Here is an 18,937-nt window from a genome sequence, read left to right on the forward strand (position 1 = left end):
ATGTATTCTTAAGGTTATTGTAATTACACGTCATGTACTCTGAAACTAAGCAATCTCAGTACCACTATTCAAACCTTCAGTGTTCCATGAGCATAGTATTGCCTCAATTTTGAAATGTAGATTGTCTTCTACATGTTCCAGTCTTCCAGATTCACAGGGCTGTAACTGTCACTGTAAATCTGTGAAAAATGAAAACAAATTATCACAACATAAAAGTAGTCCAAAATTCAAAAAGTCCAAAAATATGATAAGCATATGTAAGACCAGTTTTAGTTCTTGCAAGGCAATACTTTTATCTGGAGAAGTTCTGTTAGTGGCAATAACTTCGTTTTCAATTGTTCATTTCTGTAAGGGTGAACCAGGACCTCCAGGAGAAGATGGTGTTCAAGGAAAAGATGGCCCAAAGGTACATTCAGTTTTTATGGCAGATGTAAAGCAGTCAAATTAATTTAAAGACCAAAATATCTTTTTTCTCCCCCCTCTGTTTCACAAGTTCAGCAGAGCCCAGTTGAGTAAGCTCAGTTTTAACATGGGAGGCCCTATATATTATAGACTTTCCTGTGCCTTTTAGGCACAGATCTGCTCTGCAAGCTTAACAAAGTTGAATGGCTTGACAGAGAAAAGCAAACTGAAGAACTGAGTACATCTTATTTCCTTTATGACCATCATGCTGGACAGAGTGAGCCCAAAGTTGCTCCATGTCCTCTGCCAGATCAGTGCTATGCCAGAGACTGTGTCACATGCAAGGACAGGGGACGTCACATCCTCAAGGTAGATGGAGATGGATGAAGTAAAATCTGGCTGTAGGAGTGAATGAATGAGATAGAAAGGGCTTTACCCTAACTTGAAGCCTGATCTGAATTTGACTGGAAAAATTCCAGTCAGTTTTAGTGTGGTGGTTTTTCAGTTGTCTTTTATGGTCAAACCTGAAGATTTTAAATTCACTCTTCTCAAGAATAATTAATTTTGGAACAGTAACTCGATTATTTATTTATTTGTTTGTTTGGTTTTGTTACCCTTAAGGGAGACCCTGGAGAACAAGGCTTACTTGGAGAAGATGGTGAAAAAGGAGAGATGGGAATACCAGGAATTGTTGGACCCCCTGGTGAAGCTGGCATAATGGGTGTTCCTGTAAGTGTTTTCAACTTTAAGTGGGCTTTTTGTGATTATTTCCTTTTTAATTTAGCTTACTTTTTTTTTTTTATTATTATTATTATTTTCTGTTTTGCTATTGCATTAAAGATTACCATCTTTAAACTAGTTTGTCTCCCCTTTCTATGTGGTTCTACTTTTCAGGGTTGGTAGAGCTTACAAGTGTTTTCCCCATCCTAAATCTGGGGTCTCTTAGCAGACAGTATTTCCTCACACTTGTCACCTAGACACATACACCACACAGCCTGGTGTCTCTCACTTCAGATCTCTCCCCTCCAGGCAACCTTCCATTGTTAGTCTCTATCCTCACCTTCATTTGGAGACGGTGGGCAATTTAACAGAATTAAATCATTCTATATATTTTTTTTAAATGCCTAAAGATGTTGGTGAGATAATATATCCTACCATAAATTGTGCTGTAAGATGTTTTATTGTTCTGTATCTTTCCCTACCTAATGGCTTTGTTTGCTGTTCCAGGGCTATTTAGTTTTTAGTTTAGATTAAAAGTTTGTCAGGACAATGAACTGCCATTTTGAGCAGTTTGCAAATAATAAAGCTCTAGAACTTAAAGCATCCACGTTCTAGCTCCAGTTGAAGGTTTTGTGGTGATGTTCTCACCAAATACATGTTTAGCTGTCATTCTTTTAAATACACTTTAACAACAAAAGCTACGTCTAAAAATAACATTTCTAGATGAAGTGATATCCTTAATATTGAGGTGTCTTTCATTATAAAATGATTGCAGCACAGACACCAACAGCATGGGGTTTCTTAAAGTGTTGGATTATAGGGCCTTCTCTGGTGAGAGATACAAGACAGGTCAAATTGGCTTAAAACCAGTATCAAATGATAGTAGACACCACATAATCCAAACAACATCTGCTGGTGTGGTTCCTGATCAGTTGGCCTGTCTTTCCAAACAGTGGCCTTTCCGTATTGCTGACAAAGTGATGTAAAGACATCGTTATGGATGCTGTCTATCCTATGCTGGAACTGACTTGCAGAAATGAAGGTGTGTCGTGCCAGGAAGCCTTGCTTCAGTTGATAGTTCTGTGCTGTGGTGTGAGGTCACATCTATGGTGGGCCTTCTCTTCTTCCTTTGTAAACGGCCCTGTAGTGAGGCAGATACTATAAAAAGCAAGGAGACAGAAGAAAGAATTTCATGATTCCATTTTGTTCTTAAAAGACACTTTTTCTTTAACTAACTTCATTTTGGTGCTTCTGTGAAAGGAATTAAATGAACATATATTTAAATGAACCTATTATCAATTGCCATAGATAACTAAACCAGAAACTGCAGATGGAGAGAAAGAGTAGTACACACACACAGGTCGAATAGCAAATGAGCGTTGGGATCCACAGTCCACATTGTTATATCAGTTTGCTTATTTGTTCTGGCATAATGCCTAGCACCTAAACTCCATCCATATAATCTGTTTTGCTGAAGTTTTATGCAAGTTCTTAATGTAAACTAATCTTTTAGAGCATGGTTTCCAAAGCAAGTACATAGTCCTAATTCAGACATCAGATTCCCTTAGCAAAAATTGTCTTGTTCTCATTCACAGTCCTCTGGCTGCCTTCGCTGTAGCTCTTATGTGATGATGGAGTCTGAGTAAACAGTAGTTCAGAGGGCCAGCTGTTAACGGCTGTGAGCACTATCCTCTCTGTCCTCTAAGCCTCAGTGATACAATTAGCTTTTTTAAGTCTTGGGTTCTTCACAGTGACCTACTCTCCTAGTAAAGGAAGAAAGTGCACTTCCAGCTGTCAGCGTGCTGTTAGCTCACAGTGTGCTGCAGAACAATTTTAGTTTCTCATTCAGTAATGTCACCCTGACTTCTTTTTTGGATTGGCAATTCTGGAAAAGCTGGAATGTTTTGTACATTAAAATTATAAAACAGCTTGGCCCTGGCATATCTGCAAAGTATGTAATTAACTTGTATAGAGTAAACAGCATCAACAGTGCTGCTGCACCTCAGAGAGACAGGCGGGTCTGGTGATTTGATGTTTGGAAGGATGTGGTTAGCAGGGTATTTTTCAAGTTTCTGTTCCATGCGTTCCAGAAGCGGCTGCAATCCCTCCTCACTCATCTTCCCCAGCATCTGGGAGTGTTCAGATCATGATTTTGGTTTGACCTCATTCTAGGGATGTGGACAGATCACCGTTCTAGTTTAAACAAGGAAATGGATTACCTATCATCAGTTGTCTGGTTGTCCTGTTGGGGATGAGATTAATACTACGTTTTACTTGAACAGATACATATGAAGCAACATATGTACTTCACAAATCAGTTTGAACTCTGTTTATCATAGCTCATCACCACAATATCTCTAAAAATATTATAGAAAGAGAGAGAGAGAGATCTCCCCTTACCCAAAACTGAAGCCTCCTTGCCTTCAAGGAGCTATCAGGTAACCTGAGGCCAGTGAGCTCCAGACACTTTGAGCCCTTCAGGAGAGTCATTTTTTGAAGTGACCGAGAGGACAGCGGGATTGTAGCTCTATACACTCCTCACCTGCAGGCAACTCACCCACTTACACCATCACCAGGAGGCTGGCGGTGGGAGGCACCATCACTAACTGAGTTAGGGCTCTCCTGCTGCAGTAAGTTGTGTCAGGGCCCTGCTCTTCACACTTGATAGTCCCAAAGTCTTGTTAATTTTCCCCTGACTGTGTATTGCATTTCTCTAAATCCAGTATTTATCTTGAAGCAACTTTATTACTAAAATAATATTTCCTGTCTGGACAAGATTTATTAGTTGGTGTGTTTTGTTTCTTCATTTCCAAAGCATTTTCAGTACTTTGATAAGTGATCCCTTATGTATGCCCATTTATTTCTGCTGTAACTTGAAAAAGTCCTACTCTACTGACTTTCTCACAGCAACGCTTAATGAGATTTTTCCTCCCACCTCTGTGTATTACAAAAGCCTGCTTAGTTATCCAATTTGGAGCACAATTTAAATATGTTTCCAGGGCTTTTCTCAATCATTTCTTTTTCTCTCCCTAATTAACATACAGGGTCCTGAAGGAACACCAGGAAATCCAGGTCAAAGGGGACGTGTAGGAAAGAAGGTAGTATTTTTCATCTCCCCAGATTCCCTTTTGTCTGAAATTTACATTACAAAATAATTTCATTCAATCACTTGACACTGTTGAGAGCCTGTCAGCACTGCAAAAGACGTCAGGTTTTATATGTTGTTAGACTGTAGTATGAAAACACCAATAAAGTGAACTAAACCTATCCGTATTTTCCATCACACTTCAAGCTTTTTTTTTTTTTTCTTGTTAGCCATAGCAATTAGAATTGTCATTGTTCTGCACTTGATAACTTTTGAGACCTTAGGAAATTTAAATTTGGATCAAAATGCGCAACTCAGTTTCTGGTGCTATCAAAAATGTAAAGCTTTGGCTAAACCAAAGAAATTCTCTATCAAAATTATTTTTTTTCCACTGAGGAGTTCTGGGTTCAGACATTCTAAAAACTACTGTAAATGACATGTAAATATAATAATCCTCTTAAATAATGCTGTTACATGCTTTCATTAGGCATTTAAACTGCATTTTAAACATAGTATCAATCTCTTATTATTTTTAATACAATAACACCAATAGGGGGAAAAAGGGCAGCTTGGCCCTCCTGGAGAAATTGGACCTGCTGGTGACTCTGGCCAACCTGGAGAAATTGGTCCCAAAGGTGCAAGAGGAACTCGGGGCCCCTCGGTTTGTACAAAACATGATTATTTAAGAGCTGATATGTTTATGATTTAGCAATGTCATGTCTCTCCATGGGAGGAGGCAAGTCACAGGTATAGCATGTACAAATATCACCAGCTGGAGATGGAGATGCAGGCAGTGCTTAAACTATTTGGAAGTCCTTCTCAGCCCCTAGGTATTGATGTGTGCCCTGGCCTTTAAGTGTCAGCATGAGACCTATGCACCCATCCAGGCAGAAATTCATGGACCTTCAGGAAGCGATCTCATGCACCGGTCATGTTCCTGATCTGGTAATCAGAGGAGCACGATGGCAGGGCTTGCCGTGGAGTACACATGCCCCACAATCCAGATATAACTTAGTGATATTGCTGTTCCTTAAACCTTTCTAGTTCCAAGAAAAGAAATTGTGGGGTTTGCTATTACATAAAGAAAGCCTTAGTCATGGCTGAAACAAAGCATTTCAGTTGAGGACTGCTTGTCCTATTGAATGGGAGTCTAGCAATGTTAACTGGTTTAAGGGTATTTTCATTAACTTTATGAATTTCTCTCATCGCAAGCTCTCCAAGCATGCTTCACATTGTGTAATAGCAGATGCAAAAACAAATGCACCCTCCATGCAACTGAGGCAATTTGCCCATCTCACAGCTCCAACGTCCAATACTGTAACCACTGAATGCAGGATTGTTTCCCATAACACGTGAAGTTTAGAACTAAAGTACCTGTCTAATTTTCAAGAGAAGGACTTGAACTCTTTTGTTAGGACTGAAATTTTGACCATCATTTCCACAGCACAAGGAGAAGTCCAGTATTCTTTAATGAATGAAGTTGGAAGTAACAAGGAAGTAATCTGTGGTTCTCAAATCTCAGTATCTGAAGTTTTTTCCAAGTGATTACTTTATAAAGTGTATGTTGTTGTAACATTTTAAAAGGGAACTATTTTTTCTTTCACTGATAATTGCTTTTAATAGGGCTATCTAGGAGGAATGGGACCAGAAGGAGAACTAGGAATTCCAGGTTATGGGGTGAGTTTTTTTTTTTTTTTAATGAATTTTTTTTAATGAATTTAACTCTGGTGCTCTAAATAATTTCAAATATCATGTGAGATCTGTATCTAGAATACACAAACGTATTGTGTTTCAGATACATACTTTTATATCACACCTGATTGCCTACTTAAAAGCATTAGCCTTAAGCAATGATGAGTTGTTTCTTTGTGAGTTCAACAGCAGTTGTTTTTTCCCTCAGATTTGAAACTTGTTTGTCCAGTGCTTCCCACTCTATTTGTTAATATAGTTCCTATGAAATTACTACAGCTATTCATTATAAAGAGAATTCAGCAAACCACCACTTCTGTTTACTGTCTGGCCAGGCAGCTTCCTTTTCAGTAACAAAACCAATGATTGAATGAGGTTACTTGAAGGGCATAAAAATATTGTGACTTTCACTGAAAAATAATCACTGTTCTCCAATGATCCCTGTAGATGGATTGAGTCTTGCTCTTACAGACCAGACTGCCATGTCTACTCCAAACAGAAATGTCCATCTGTGGCCCTAACCCTGAAGTAAGAACCAGCCCAGGTCCCCTCACTTGCATCAAGCCCTGCCAGAACTTCCGGTTTCTAACTGTGCACATAGGTTTTCCTGCACAGAGTAATTTTTCTGCCTGTGCCCATTAATTTTGTAAGCAGCAAAACATAATGACAACAAGCATCTAAAAAATGAATTCTTTCTTTTATTATTTTGTGTTGGAACTAATTTTTGTTTTGTTTTCTTCTTTAGGGCCATCAAGGTCCTCCAGGGCCTTCAGGGCCCCCAGGACCCAAAGGAGAGAAGGTATGAAGTTAGATTATACTTTTCTATCGTTTGAGTAGTCATAAAGGAAAGAAATATTACTGTAAGCTCACTGTTTTCCTCAGCATGCAGTGAAGCCACTATTTGGAGATATTAGTATTGTGAGAGAACAAGAAAAGAAATACAAACTGCAGAAACTGATCATTTGGATGCAAAGTTCTGAACTGTAGTTGAAATGTTTGAGGCTTTAAAACACAAGGTACCCATTGTAAAAAATATGTAATTGTATCAGATAGCACCACTGCCCTCAGTAAATGCTACTGACAGAAATAATCAGCGTGGGAACTGCTAAGTATTCACTAAACTTTAAACCTGTGAGTACTCCCATGGATTTTGCTGGAAGTTTAACTATGATGGTCAAAGCTCTATGCTTAATATAAAATGTTAGGGGCAGGATATTGCCTCAATGTTGCTATTTCAGTGTCAAATTCACTACTGTTCTTTCACTACTGCTCCAAGTCCTGCAAACAAATCTGAATGCTGAGAAATCTGTATAGCCCCAGGCAAGTACAGGGATTCCCTTCAGGAAGATTAATTTTGAGTTGAGCCTGACAAAGAAACCTATTCTTATGTTAGGGCCAGTTTTGCAATGAATACTGCTAATAGGCAATTAGTGAGGATTTTCTAAATAGCTTCTGAGAAAATCTTCATAAACAGTACCTGAAAACTGAATTGTTGGGAGGTAGGAGTCTAACTTGCTTAGTCACCTCTGAAATTTCAGTTTGATGCACTTTTGAAACTGGTAATCATGTTCAAAATATTTGCCTCTGCATTAAATATTTTGGTAAATATCATCTAGAATATGTAATTGTGTTGTCTATTATTTGGATTACTTGGATGATGGCTGTTTTGTATTTAGAATTAAAAACAGAATGATCCTATTTATGCTGATTGTTGGAATTTTCTGGACACTTGTTTACCTGTATTAAGTACATATCTCAAGACAGTAGAAGAAATTTTGTTTTTTTTGCTCTTGTCAAATACCCTGTTTCTCCATTCCTAACAAATGACTATGTGGACTTTGTTCTAATACTAGTATTAGAAAAGTATTGGAACAGTATTGGGCACTAGAACAGTTAGAACAGTATTGGCCATTAGAACTAGTATCGGCCAATTGCCGAGGCGATCGGCTCCGGGGCAGATGCATTCTGTAGCGGAGCGGGGGATCGGACAGGCAGTGCTAATTTCTCCGGCACCGAGCCCACTCGAGGTAGCCCCCAGGACCCGGCAGCCCTCTCGAGGGAGGTGAACGAGGCGAGAACAAGGCGTAGGCGGAGCCAGCAGCGCCCCCGCCCCTGCCGTTCAAAAGCTGCCTCTAGGGAGCGCGAGCGCCCTGCCTGCGCGAACAGGACGGGCAAACAGGGCATAGTGCGTCAGTTGGCGCAGTAATTAGCGCAGGCAGGGCAGAGCGCTCCCCCCTGCCCATACGAACACCTCTTCTAACGGCGGTCTACTGCTAGCTCAGCTGCGATGGTGTACACCAGGCACAGTGCCCTCTCTAGTAAGCCTGTACATACCCAGACCGACTGTCCGTTCAAAAATGCGGCATTCAGGTCTCCGGATGCAGGGAGTGCCTGAGCCTGTTGCTACCACCTGCGGGGAACAGAGAGACTGTATGCATGAGGTGCGAGCAGGTGGATGACCTGGTCCGCCTCATGGCAGAACTCAAGGAGGAGGTCCAGAGGTTGAGGGATATCAGGGAGTGTGAACGGGAGATAAACTTGTGGAGCGACTCTCCGCACGGCCTGAAGGACAGGTACTGGGGTGAGGCACCCCAAATGGGGGTGGACCTCCTGCCCTGTAGCTGTCAGGCAGAGGCAGGGGACCTAGGAGTTGAGGAGGAATGGAAACAGGTCCCTGCTCGACATCGCAGGCGATGCCCTCCCCCACCGGCCCCACCTTCCCAGGTGCCCTTATGCAACAGGTTTGAGGCCCTGCAGCTTGAGAGACCGGTAGCTGAGGAACAGGTAGAAATCCCAGGAGGATGCCTAGGGCGAGGAAGTCGACTCCACACCTCAGGACTGTCTCCACCAGGACAGAAAGAAGGGTGATTGTTGTGGGTGACTCCCTTCTCAGGGGAACAGAGGGACCTATTTGTTGGCCTGACCCTACCCGTAGGGAAGTCTGCTGCCTCCCTGGGGCCAGGGTCAGGGACATTGCCAGAAAGCTTCTCAACCTGGTTCGCCCCTCTGACTATTACCCTCTTTTAATAGTCCAAGCTGGCAGTGATGACACCGAAGAGAGAAACCTGAAGACCATCAAATGGGACTTTAGGGGACTGGGATGGTTAGTGGATGGAGTGGGAGTACAGGTGGTGTTTTCGTCCATCCCTACGGTGGCAGGGAGGGGTACAGAGAGGACACGGAAAGCCCACCTGATAAACACGTGGCTCAGAGGCTGGTGCCAACACAGAAATGTACACCTGGGGCGCAATAACCCCAAGCAGAGCTACAGGCTGGGAGATGAGCGGTTGGAAAGCTGCCAGGCGGAGAAGAACCTGGGAATATTGGTGGATAGTCGGCTGAATATGAGCCAGCAGTGTGCTCAGGTGGCCAAGAAGGCCAACAGCATCCTGGCTTGCATAAGAAGCAGTGTGGCCAGCAGGTCTAGGGAAGTGATTGTCCCCCTGTACTCGGCTCTGGTGAGGCCGTACCTCAAGTACTGTGTTCAGTTCAGTAGCCCCTCGCTAAAAGAAGGACATGGAGGTGCTTGAGTGAGTCCAGAGAAGGGCGACGAAGCTGGTGAGGGGTCTGGAGAACAAGTCCTACGAGGAGCGGCTGAGGGAGCTGGGTTTGTTCAGCCTGGAGAAAAGGAGGCTCAGGGGCGACCTTATCGCTCTGTATAAGTACCTTAAAGGAGGCTGTAGCGAGGTGGGGGTTGGTCTATTCTCCCATGTGCCTGGTGACAGGACGAGGGGGAACGGGCTAAAGTTGCGCCAGGGGTGTTTTAGGTTGGATATTAGGAAGAACTTCTTTACTGAGAGGGTTGTGAGGCATTGGAGTGGGCTGCCCAAGGAAGTGGTGGAGTCACCATCCCTGGAGGTCTTTAAAAGGCATTTAGATGTAGAGCTTAGTGATTATGGTTTAGTGGAGGACTAGTTAGTGTTAGGTCAGAGGTTGGACTCGATGATCTTGAGGTCTCTTCCAACCTAGACAATTCTGTGATTCTGTGATTATTTTTAATAGCTGCATTTAAAAGTAGAGCAAATACTTTTTTTTTTTTTAATTCCTATATTTATTTCCTAAAACAAATGGTGCACATTGAAATGGAGTTACCACTTCCACTGTATTAAAAACATAAGCATCACATTCACTAGTACCATCTATACAGCATGCTTTGTCATGTATTACTAATATTTAAACATATATGCACTTTTTAACCCATATGTTTATTCTAGGGTTACCCAGGCGAAGACAATACAGTGCTTGGACCACCTGGGCCCATAGGTGAACCAGTAGGTCTTTGTTTCTCAAAAAAATTATATTGGTACCTCAATACAAGAGACAACGCAGGCTCTTTCTGAAACTTCTTATCACTGTCTAAGGAGTCAGTACCCCCTCGTACAAAACTGTGGAGTGATGGTCCTTTAATCAGTAATCTCTCTCTGAAAAATGCAATCATATGCGCTTTCCTGCTTTAGGAGTATGTGCCTAACATTTAATTATACTAATGACATCATTCTGTGTTTAGACTGGCAGATTTTGGAACAGAATTTTTATCCTCTATGTTTATACTGAATTATACCTAATTGCTTTACTAACCAGAAATATATTTTTACTTACTTCATTATCACTCCAAAGCTAATTTAGATGATTAAGCTTAATTTTGTAACCTTTCTGCTTACTAAATTTCTATACATTATTTTTTTGAGCATTTATGAGCATGTCCAAAAAACAAATGCAACCTCAAAATCTTATTAAAAGCATTTAATATTCAGGCTTTGTGCTAGAAAGTAGTGCTTGTACAGCCTACTCCTCTTCAGATTGACCTTAATATTTGTACCTCACCTCCCCAAAAAGCAGGGCCTATAAGACACAGATGTAACTGAAGACAGTCTGGACTAGGTTCTTAACTTAATTAGGGAAGGGCATGAGAGAGAAGACTTCAGCCAGTTCTGTTGTAGGTGAGCGGACTGCTGTGCTGACCGTTCAAACATTGCAAGCAGGGCCTTTGCAGATTCCCTTTAGGAAACATGCCATGAACGTGCTGAATCCTTGGAGAGTATAAAAGCAGTTGCGTAATAGTATCTATTGGTGGATATGCAGTAGATGCAGCTAACCTATTCATTTCTGAACTGTAAAGATGCACTGCAGTTAGTGATGCCAGGCCAATTTTTCACACTTCAGACATAGGAAGAAAAACACAGTTCTTATTTCATCCAACGAGTGGCTGGACGTCTTTTTGAAAGTCTTGGCTGCTGTTACAGCCAAGTGATTCCTTATCCCGCCATTTTTCTTATGAAAGCCGTAAGACAGTTTTCCTCACATGCCTTGAAAATAAAGTCTGGTCATTCACAGAGAGTCTTAATTCTGATACCATATATATATATGGGTGTAAACCTGGAGAACTTCTACTGAGGCCAGTATACCTATTTCATTTTTCCCCATAGAAGATTCATCTTTTATCTTCTGGTCTTCAGTTGCAAAATATGTTAAAAAGCGTCTCCTGCCTGGTTGTAATGCATTTTGTTTAGAAAAAAATGATGTTTATTCCTTTAGACAAGCTAACTTTAATATTAGTAATCCTCAATTCACTCTTGTTGGTCTGTCTGTTTTGAGAGAAATCCCAGCTGTCTTTTTTCACTTCACTGCAGCAGCATTTCAGTCCAGCTGTTACATTGTGCTCTGTGTTTTTCTCTCCAGGGGCCTAGTGGAGAGCGTGGAGATAGAGGAGAATCTGGTGATGAGGGCTACAAGGTAATACCTCTTGCTTTTTAATTCTTTGTATTTGAACATGGTGTGCTGTGTGTACACGTAATGCTGCAAAAGTTTCATTGCTAGTATGCTGAGATGCACTTGCTGGTGTGTCACTGCACTGATGAGTTCTTAGTATAGATTGGAGCATCTATCATGTGAAGAGAGTCTAGGAGAGCAGGGACTCTTTAGACTGGAGGAAAGAGGGCTCAGGCAGAGGATCTTAATGCGTATAAATGCCTGATGGGAAGGAATGAGGATGAAGGAACCAGACACGTCTCAGTAGTATGTAGTGACAAGCAAAGGGCACGCTTTGAGAGACATTAAATATTCCATTTGAACACAAGAAAACACTGTTTTGTTTTGTTTTGTTTTTTTTTAACTGTGAGGGTACCTGAGTACTGGAACAGGCAGCCCAGAGAGAGGTTTTGGAGTGCCTATCTTAAGTGGCCCTGCTTAAGCTTAGTTGCTCTAAATGATCTCAAAAGGTCCCTTCCAACCTAAATGATTCTGTAAGACAAAATCAATTAACATTTTTATTTGAAATGTAAGTGCTATTGCTTTGTAAAATACAATTTTAATAATCATTCATTAATTGTATGCAGTCTTTCAGCAAATATAAATGGCTGGTAACTCATTCTGTTTATTGAAAAACAGAAGAGACACCCCTTGACAGGGAATATCCTGTTTAAGTTACAGATAGACGTACTAATAAATCAATGAACCAAATATAGTCTGTGCACAGAAAAGTGCAGGACTGTTTAAAATATATATTTCCCTCTTGCACTGAGGTTGGAGTAGAGAGTTTAAAGAAGAAAAGCCCTAAGGTCTGGTGTCAGGAGAGCTGAGTGTACTTTATCCAGATGAAGTCAGTGAAGCTGAGGCCACTCAGCACTTCCCAAGATTGGCTTTCGAAGGAGATCTGTAGCTCACAGAGCATGACATCCTGAGTTATTTGTATTGCAATATATTATATTTTCTGCTTCCCAGGGTCACATAGGCCTTCCAGGGCTTAGAGGACCAACTGGACAGCAGGGGCCTCCAGTAAGTGTTGCAAACCGTGAGGTTTCTCTGCTGATTGCTGAAATTGCATTTTATTCTGCCTTCCTATGATGTGTTGTTAGTTATTTATTTAATATATGTTCTTTCCAAAGGGAGAGCCAGGTGGATTTGGGAAGCAAGGACCAAAAGGAGAAAGAGGCTCAGAAGTAAGTAGAAAAAAGTAAAGAAACAGTGCACTTAATTGGAGATTGTACGTTTTTACTGTTTGCTGACTATCCTTAGAAAAGAAGAAAGTTATAGGGTTTTGATACATAAGACTTGTTTCAAGAGTAAAACATGATTTCTAATGGATATTCTTAAAGATGTAGTATTTGCCTACATGTTCCAGCTTTACAAGAAGATTAGGGCTCTCCATCACTTGTTCTCAAGTTGCACATCCTGTGAAGTCTTCAGCAACTTGAACCAGCACGTTTGAGTTGAACTCTGTTTAAATTCTTATCATTGTCTGCCACTACAATTTGAATGATGCTGTAGACAGATTTGCTACAATATGTTTTAAGAAATCTCTGTGCTTGCTGGACATCTCTATACTAAAGATATTTAGGTTTCAAATCATCTCAAATCTAGATGCAAGCTGTTCTGTAGATTTATGCTGAATTCTTGCTAATTACTTAACTGAAGGTTCTTTTTGTACTGTTTTACATCCCCGAGCAATACATTTGAGTCACATAGTATGAAGTGGGAACAGAGCAGTGCCCAGTGCTCACTGAAGCTCCAACAGTTTTTATGGTTGCTTCTACAGCTGGCAGTAGCCACCTGCATGTGGATCACAGTGTTCTCTGTTGCAGGCACAGTTTAGCTCATCTAAGATGCGTGTATATTGTCTTGGCATTGGTATGACAGTATCTATTAGTGGTGTTTTGCATTTCCCTGGAAATAGTTGGTTTTCATACTCAAATTCTCTTTTGAAACTATTGGGCTAGTTTTTCCACACATTAAGCTTGTAGGAACAGAGCAGCATGGAAATCATTTTGATTTTTTTGTTTCTTTGGTTTTGTTTGTTTGGTTTTGGTTTGGTCTTTGTTTTACTGTTTTATAAGGTTGAAATTCAGTGTTTGGCTTTCATTTTCATAACTGAAGGGACAATAAATATATAGAACGGAAAATTGATTAATGATCTTAGTACGTATGTGTAATATGATAGATAAGTGGTTTTACTTTGGGGTAATAGAAAGCATTGAGAGGCTTTTTTGGAAAAATTTGAGTGATATTCAGTTATACCCTTAAACAGAGTTCCTTGTGACAAACTAGCTCTGAAAAACACACAGGATTTTACTGCTCTGGTTTGTAAATGAAGCCTCCTGGTACTGCACTGCACTGAATTTTCACTCAGACTTGGATGACTTTTTTTTTTTTTGCTACAGAACAGTAGACTAAAAAGACAGAACAAGTCAAGAAAAAGAAAAAAGACTAAATATTTTCCTTTAGAAATAATAGTTCATCTTGGTGGTATATTGAAAGTTGCCAAAAATATTTTATATTCTACCATAGGGTGACTTTTTTATTTACCTTTGAGATTCCAAAAGATTTAGGCTAGAAGATTTCTTACAACTTGAATTGCCTTTGCAACTTCAATGAGGAATTTTCTTCAAAATGTTCCACAGATGATTGTTAAAATTACAAAATTTTGTAGGTGAATACAAGAATCTACAGTAGGTTAGGAATGGGGAGAAACAAAAAGGAAATATGATGTGTAAACATTGTCAGCGTGTACCATAACCATGTGCTCAGATATATTGCATTTAACAAACTATCACAGCAAAGGATAAAATCACTCATTCCTCTGCCTTTCCCTTGGGGAAAGTTTTCTTGATCTTGCAAATGGCCCTCAGATTAAAACTGCCATTGGCAAATATGGAACCAATATCCAGCCTGGAGCAAACCAAAAGAGTTTAAAGATTTATACAAAAAATAGTGGAAACATCCACAGAGTCTTAACTCCATTGGCATGCCTGGTGCTGCTATAACAAGCCTCACGAAGCTGATCCCATAAATTGCAATGCTGAATCATCTGGGTTTAGTTTACGTGTTCAGAAATTTTAATGAAAACAATATAGAGTTCTTTGGATACACAGGTTCCTGTTCTGATTGGTGGACTTTATGTATGCCTTTATTAACAAAAAGACATTAAATTAAAGAATAGAACACAATTTTGCTGATTTTATCATATTCATATTGTAAAGAAAAAACAAAAAAAACAAAACAAAACTTAAAATGACTTATTTTTTTCACTTTATTGCATGTTATGTAATATGGCAGTGTAATTATCATAGTTTTTGCTTTAATAGCACTCTTAAAAACGATTAATCCAGAAAATCTTGGAAGCTCTTTTCTATTTGATCAGTGCTTACAACTGTTATTTTTGTTTCTGCTGTCTGAGGGGTTATATCTGAGAGTTAAGATAAAATTAATGCCCGTGTTGTAATTTATGAATACTTCCTAATTTTTTCTGGTATGTTTGATATCTATATTCTATGAGGAATATCCCGTAAACAGAATTCGCAGATCCTTCCAACCTATTTCGAGCTTTTCTGCATTGGCACTTGGCTTCTGTGTAGCTAAACTACTTACAAGAATGCTATCTTCTGTCAGTATCACTCGGTTTTCTGAGACTACAGATTCCTAGATCAGTCAAGACAAACAACAACAACAACAAAAAAAAGTGGTTTTATGTAAATTTTATCTTTCTTTTTATCAAAAACGTAGAATAGTGTTCCCATTTGTGACACTGTTTTCTAGTACTTTCCTCCAGATACACTCAGTGCATCTACATTGCCAACTTTAAATGATTTCCATTTTTGAAAGGTATTGAAAGTGCTGTAAAAGCATACTTCCTTACAGTGGTGTAGTTTTCCACAAAATGTATTAACTTGTTGAAAAACTTTCTGCTGTCTCCTGAAGTGGAAATGATCTGGTCCAAAGCCAGGCAATGTGAACATTTGTTCTAGAGGGGAAAATGATTCTCAGCTCTTCTTAGAGGATTGGGTTTATAACACTTGTCAGTTCACCAGTGTTTGTAACTTTTAGGGACCCACAGGGAAGAAAGGAGCAACAGGTCAGGCGGGCAAACTTGGAATTCCTGTAAGTAAGAAAAGTTTAGTTTTATAATCTTCATGTTATAAATGAAACATATACATTAATTAATAAAACCAAAATCGGGTCATGCCAGAGTCACAGCAGAAAGTCTTCTGCTCACTCTAAAGAACCACCTCATTGTCCAGGAAGTGTAAAGGAGCCCCTGTGAAAGTAGAGGGATTTTTGAAACTCTATGACAGCATCCTGATTTACACTCAGTTACTCAGCACATTGAAGTGAAGTGCAGCTATTATAACAAGGTGCTTCCTACTTGTATAGTTACTTAAGTGATTTGTTTATGTGGCTCATAGTCAAGTTATCGCATTACAGCATTACACTGCACAGAGCTGTACTACTGTTCACTCCTGGCTCCCATCAGTTCCTTGAACAGCTGCAGCATAGAGAAGGCTGTATCTGTATGTCCATGATGCGTACAGCTGACAGATCTCTTGAGGTTATCTTCCTTCTCACTTGCCATGCGCTGAAATGTTTAATGCTCTTTCTGGAGAAGCTAACTGGGGAGAAAATAACTCGCATCCCTTTCTCCCTGAGGGAAGAGAAAGAGCAGGAAGTAGTAGGTGTTCTGTAAACATAACCAAGAACAAAATGCATCCAAGGCTATTTTGGTCCCCTAATAAATAATACCACACAAGCACGTATTGTAAATATATTTTACTCCCTCGCATCAAACCATTGTCAGTAACCAGAGAAATGCAGCTGCTTTGCAGAGCTTGTACCTTCTGGGCAGAGTGGAAGAATAGCCTTTTGAAGGCAAGCAAATTGTGTCTTTTGTAAATATTTGGCTCTTCCATCTGGAGGACTGCAGAGAGAGAATCGTTCTGCAAATGAAGGCAAAGAGAAAGGCAAGAAAAATGGAGAAGTGAGGAGGAAAAGACAGTAAAGAGGAAATCTCAAAGCACATCCCAAGAATGTGATTCTTCAGCAATCAGAAGTTAGAAATGAGATTAAGATGGCATGCTTCTCATAATCTGTAAGACAGTTCTTAAATACACTTCTTACAGTGAGCTGTGTTCTAGCTAGATTTTTTTAAATTTCTGAGAGATAAATTCATACAGAGATAATTGCAGAACTCCAAGCCCCCTAAGATCAAATGTGTCAGTCTAAAAGAAAATTATTAAGAAAAAATTACTGTTGATTTGGTGAATGTGACATAAGGCTTTTCAGTGCAAGTATAACAACAGTTAACACAAACTTGTCTAATTAGAAGTTTGTGTGTATTTTTAATGCGTACAAATTTGAACAGAATATGTTTGCAAGCATAAAAAATATGCTATCTAGTAAAATGAAGGCATATAGTCAATTTTTTAGAGTTGCTTAGATGACTTCATCAGGTTTCCTTGCTTCAGTTTAAGAATCAACACACTCAGCCATCTTCCAGGCCTTGCACAAAGAGCAGTCAGCCTCATGGTTTCAGCTGAATTTGCTTAGATCCCACAATACAACACATCTAAGGTTAAGCCAATAGCTATTTGAATCAAACATGCTAACTCAGAGCCATCTGTGTCACTGGATCTGTTTTTATTTAAGTTTTAAGAAATACTGTGACTGTGATGTAGTTCTGTAATGGGGAAGCTAAAGAGAGCCAACCATCCTATATTTCGTTTGAATTTGTTTCAAGGGAAAACCAGGACCAGCAGGGCAGAAAGGAGCAGTGGGCTACCCTGGACCAGAAGGCATTCCTGGGAATCCTGGCAAGCCTGGGCTGCCAGGGAAACCTGGCCCTAAGGTAAATTGCTTTCCACATTGCCCCTCTTCTTGTCATTCTGCTTTACACATTTTCTGAGGCCAGAGTGTTTAAATAGAAGGAACAATTCCCAGTACTGTTGCCATCTTGAAAATTCGACCAATTCTTTGTTTTCTTTCTTACAAATATAAATTTGCCTATCTGACAGAAGATTAAACAAGAGACCCATAGGGGGCAGGTGTACCCTCTTTGAGCCTCTCAGGTTTCAGATAATGGCCTGCTGAATCTCTTTCAAGTACTTGATTTTCGGGGAGTTAGATTTAGGAGAAACACCTTGAAGAATTCTTATATTTTGGCCTTTTCATTCAGAATGTCATCTTTCATATTTCAAGTTACTCCATTACTTCATATTAACTAGATGTAGTGGCATTATAACCTGGCATTATAAAAGAGAGACTTTTAACTGATATTTCTGATTATGAATAAAAGAACACAACTTTTGCTATATAAGTTTATCATTCGATCAGTCTATAAGCCACATTCAGAAGTTCTGGAAATAACATTTAACATAAAAATCATGTTTCACATAACACTTCTATTTCTATGAATACTTAGTAGAATATCATATGAAATATAAGATAACTATCTATGTTCTTTCTACTAAACAACATCACAGCGATGTTCGTTTGGGTGGTGGCAAATTTCCATTTTGAGTTTTTTAACATGACAATTGGCTTAACTCCATGCATTCAATAACATATTTTTTCATTCAAAATTCTTGCTATTGTTTATAGTTTATCATACATTTTCATAACAACTGTTCTGATCTTCCTTGATGTGGTAAGCTTATTTTATATGTATATCTTCAGAGCGTACATAGTCATACTAATATTATTAGTGTGCCTAGTATTTATAAACAGACATATCGAATTTTGCATGCTTCTGCAGGAAGGGAGTCTCGTTTTGTTTCTTAATGCAGAGTCCCTTCATGAAAAATGAATAGTGTGAATCTCAACAGCATTTTCAGCTCATCCGCAGTAAATGAATTTAGCATCTTGTTTCTATCAGAAGGGGCTTCTTATTTTGAGCTCAGAATCCTCAGAGTTCTAGCTAAACAGATATCACACCATGCTCTTCCAAGAAACATTTCAAGGAGTTGTCTTCTATAAGTAACAGATATTAGTGCTCTGTTCTGCAGATTTCAAAATACCATTAGCAAAGAATGACATGTTTCAGCTGTAAAGACTATTAATTTGAATATGCAAATTTGCAGGTGTGGGTAAAGTTTTAAGTCTCATTAACTGTTCTGTATAATTCCCTGTGGAAGGTGAAAGCAGTCACTGGTATGTCCATAAAACTAACAAGTTCTGTGGACAGAAAAATGCTCAGGATTTGTAGGTCCCTGGTACCCAACCTGGTGATCCATCTGGGCCACTACTCCTATTTAGGAGTGTGCTAACAGGGGAGAT

At 39.6% G+C, this 18,937-nt stretch overlaps 1 protein-coding gene across 8 annotated transcripts in view; it reads left to right on the plus strand.

Moving 5' to 3' along the window:
* COL24A1 (collagen type XXIV alpha 1 chain) overlaps window positions 1–18,937 on the plus strand; it is a 155,000-nt gene that overhangs the window by 118,340 nt on the left and 17,723 nt on the right. For all 8 annotated transcript variants that reach the window (XR_014695611.1, XM_084528203.1, XM_084528199.1 and 5 more), the window contains exons 36-47: window positions 353–406; window positions 1,024–1,131; window positions 4,167–4,220; window positions 4,761–4,868; window positions 5,831–5,884; window positions 6,642–6,695; window positions 10,111–10,167; window positions 11,576–11,629; window positions 12,617–12,670; window positions 12,781–12,834; window positions 15,716–15,769; window positions 17,403–17,510. Coding sequence is in view for 7 of the 8 variants with exons in the window: in XM_084528203.1 (XP_084384329.1) it covers window positions 353–406; window positions 1,024–1,131; window positions 4,167–4,220; window positions 4,761–4,868; window positions 5,831–5,884; window positions 6,642–6,695; window positions 10,111–10,167; window positions 11,576–11,629; window positions 12,617–12,670; window positions 12,781–12,834; window positions 15,716–15,769; window positions 17,403–17,510 (813 nt within the window). In the remaining variant the exon portion in view is untranslated. The remainder of the gene's footprint in view (window positions 1–352; window positions 407–1,023; window positions 1,132–4,166; window positions 4,221–4,760; window positions 4,869–5,830; window positions 5,885–6,641; window positions 6,696–10,110; window positions 10,168–11,575; window positions 11,630–12,616; window positions 12,671–12,780; window positions 12,835–15,715; window positions 15,770–17,402; window positions 17,511–18,937) is intronic.

Source organism: Aythya ferina (assembly GCF_964211825.1).
Source record: "Aythya ferina genome assembly, chromosome: 8".
In the NCBI taxonomy this organism is placed as follows: Eukaryota; Metazoa; Chordata; class Aves; order Anseriformes; family Anatidae; genus Aythya; species Aythya ferina.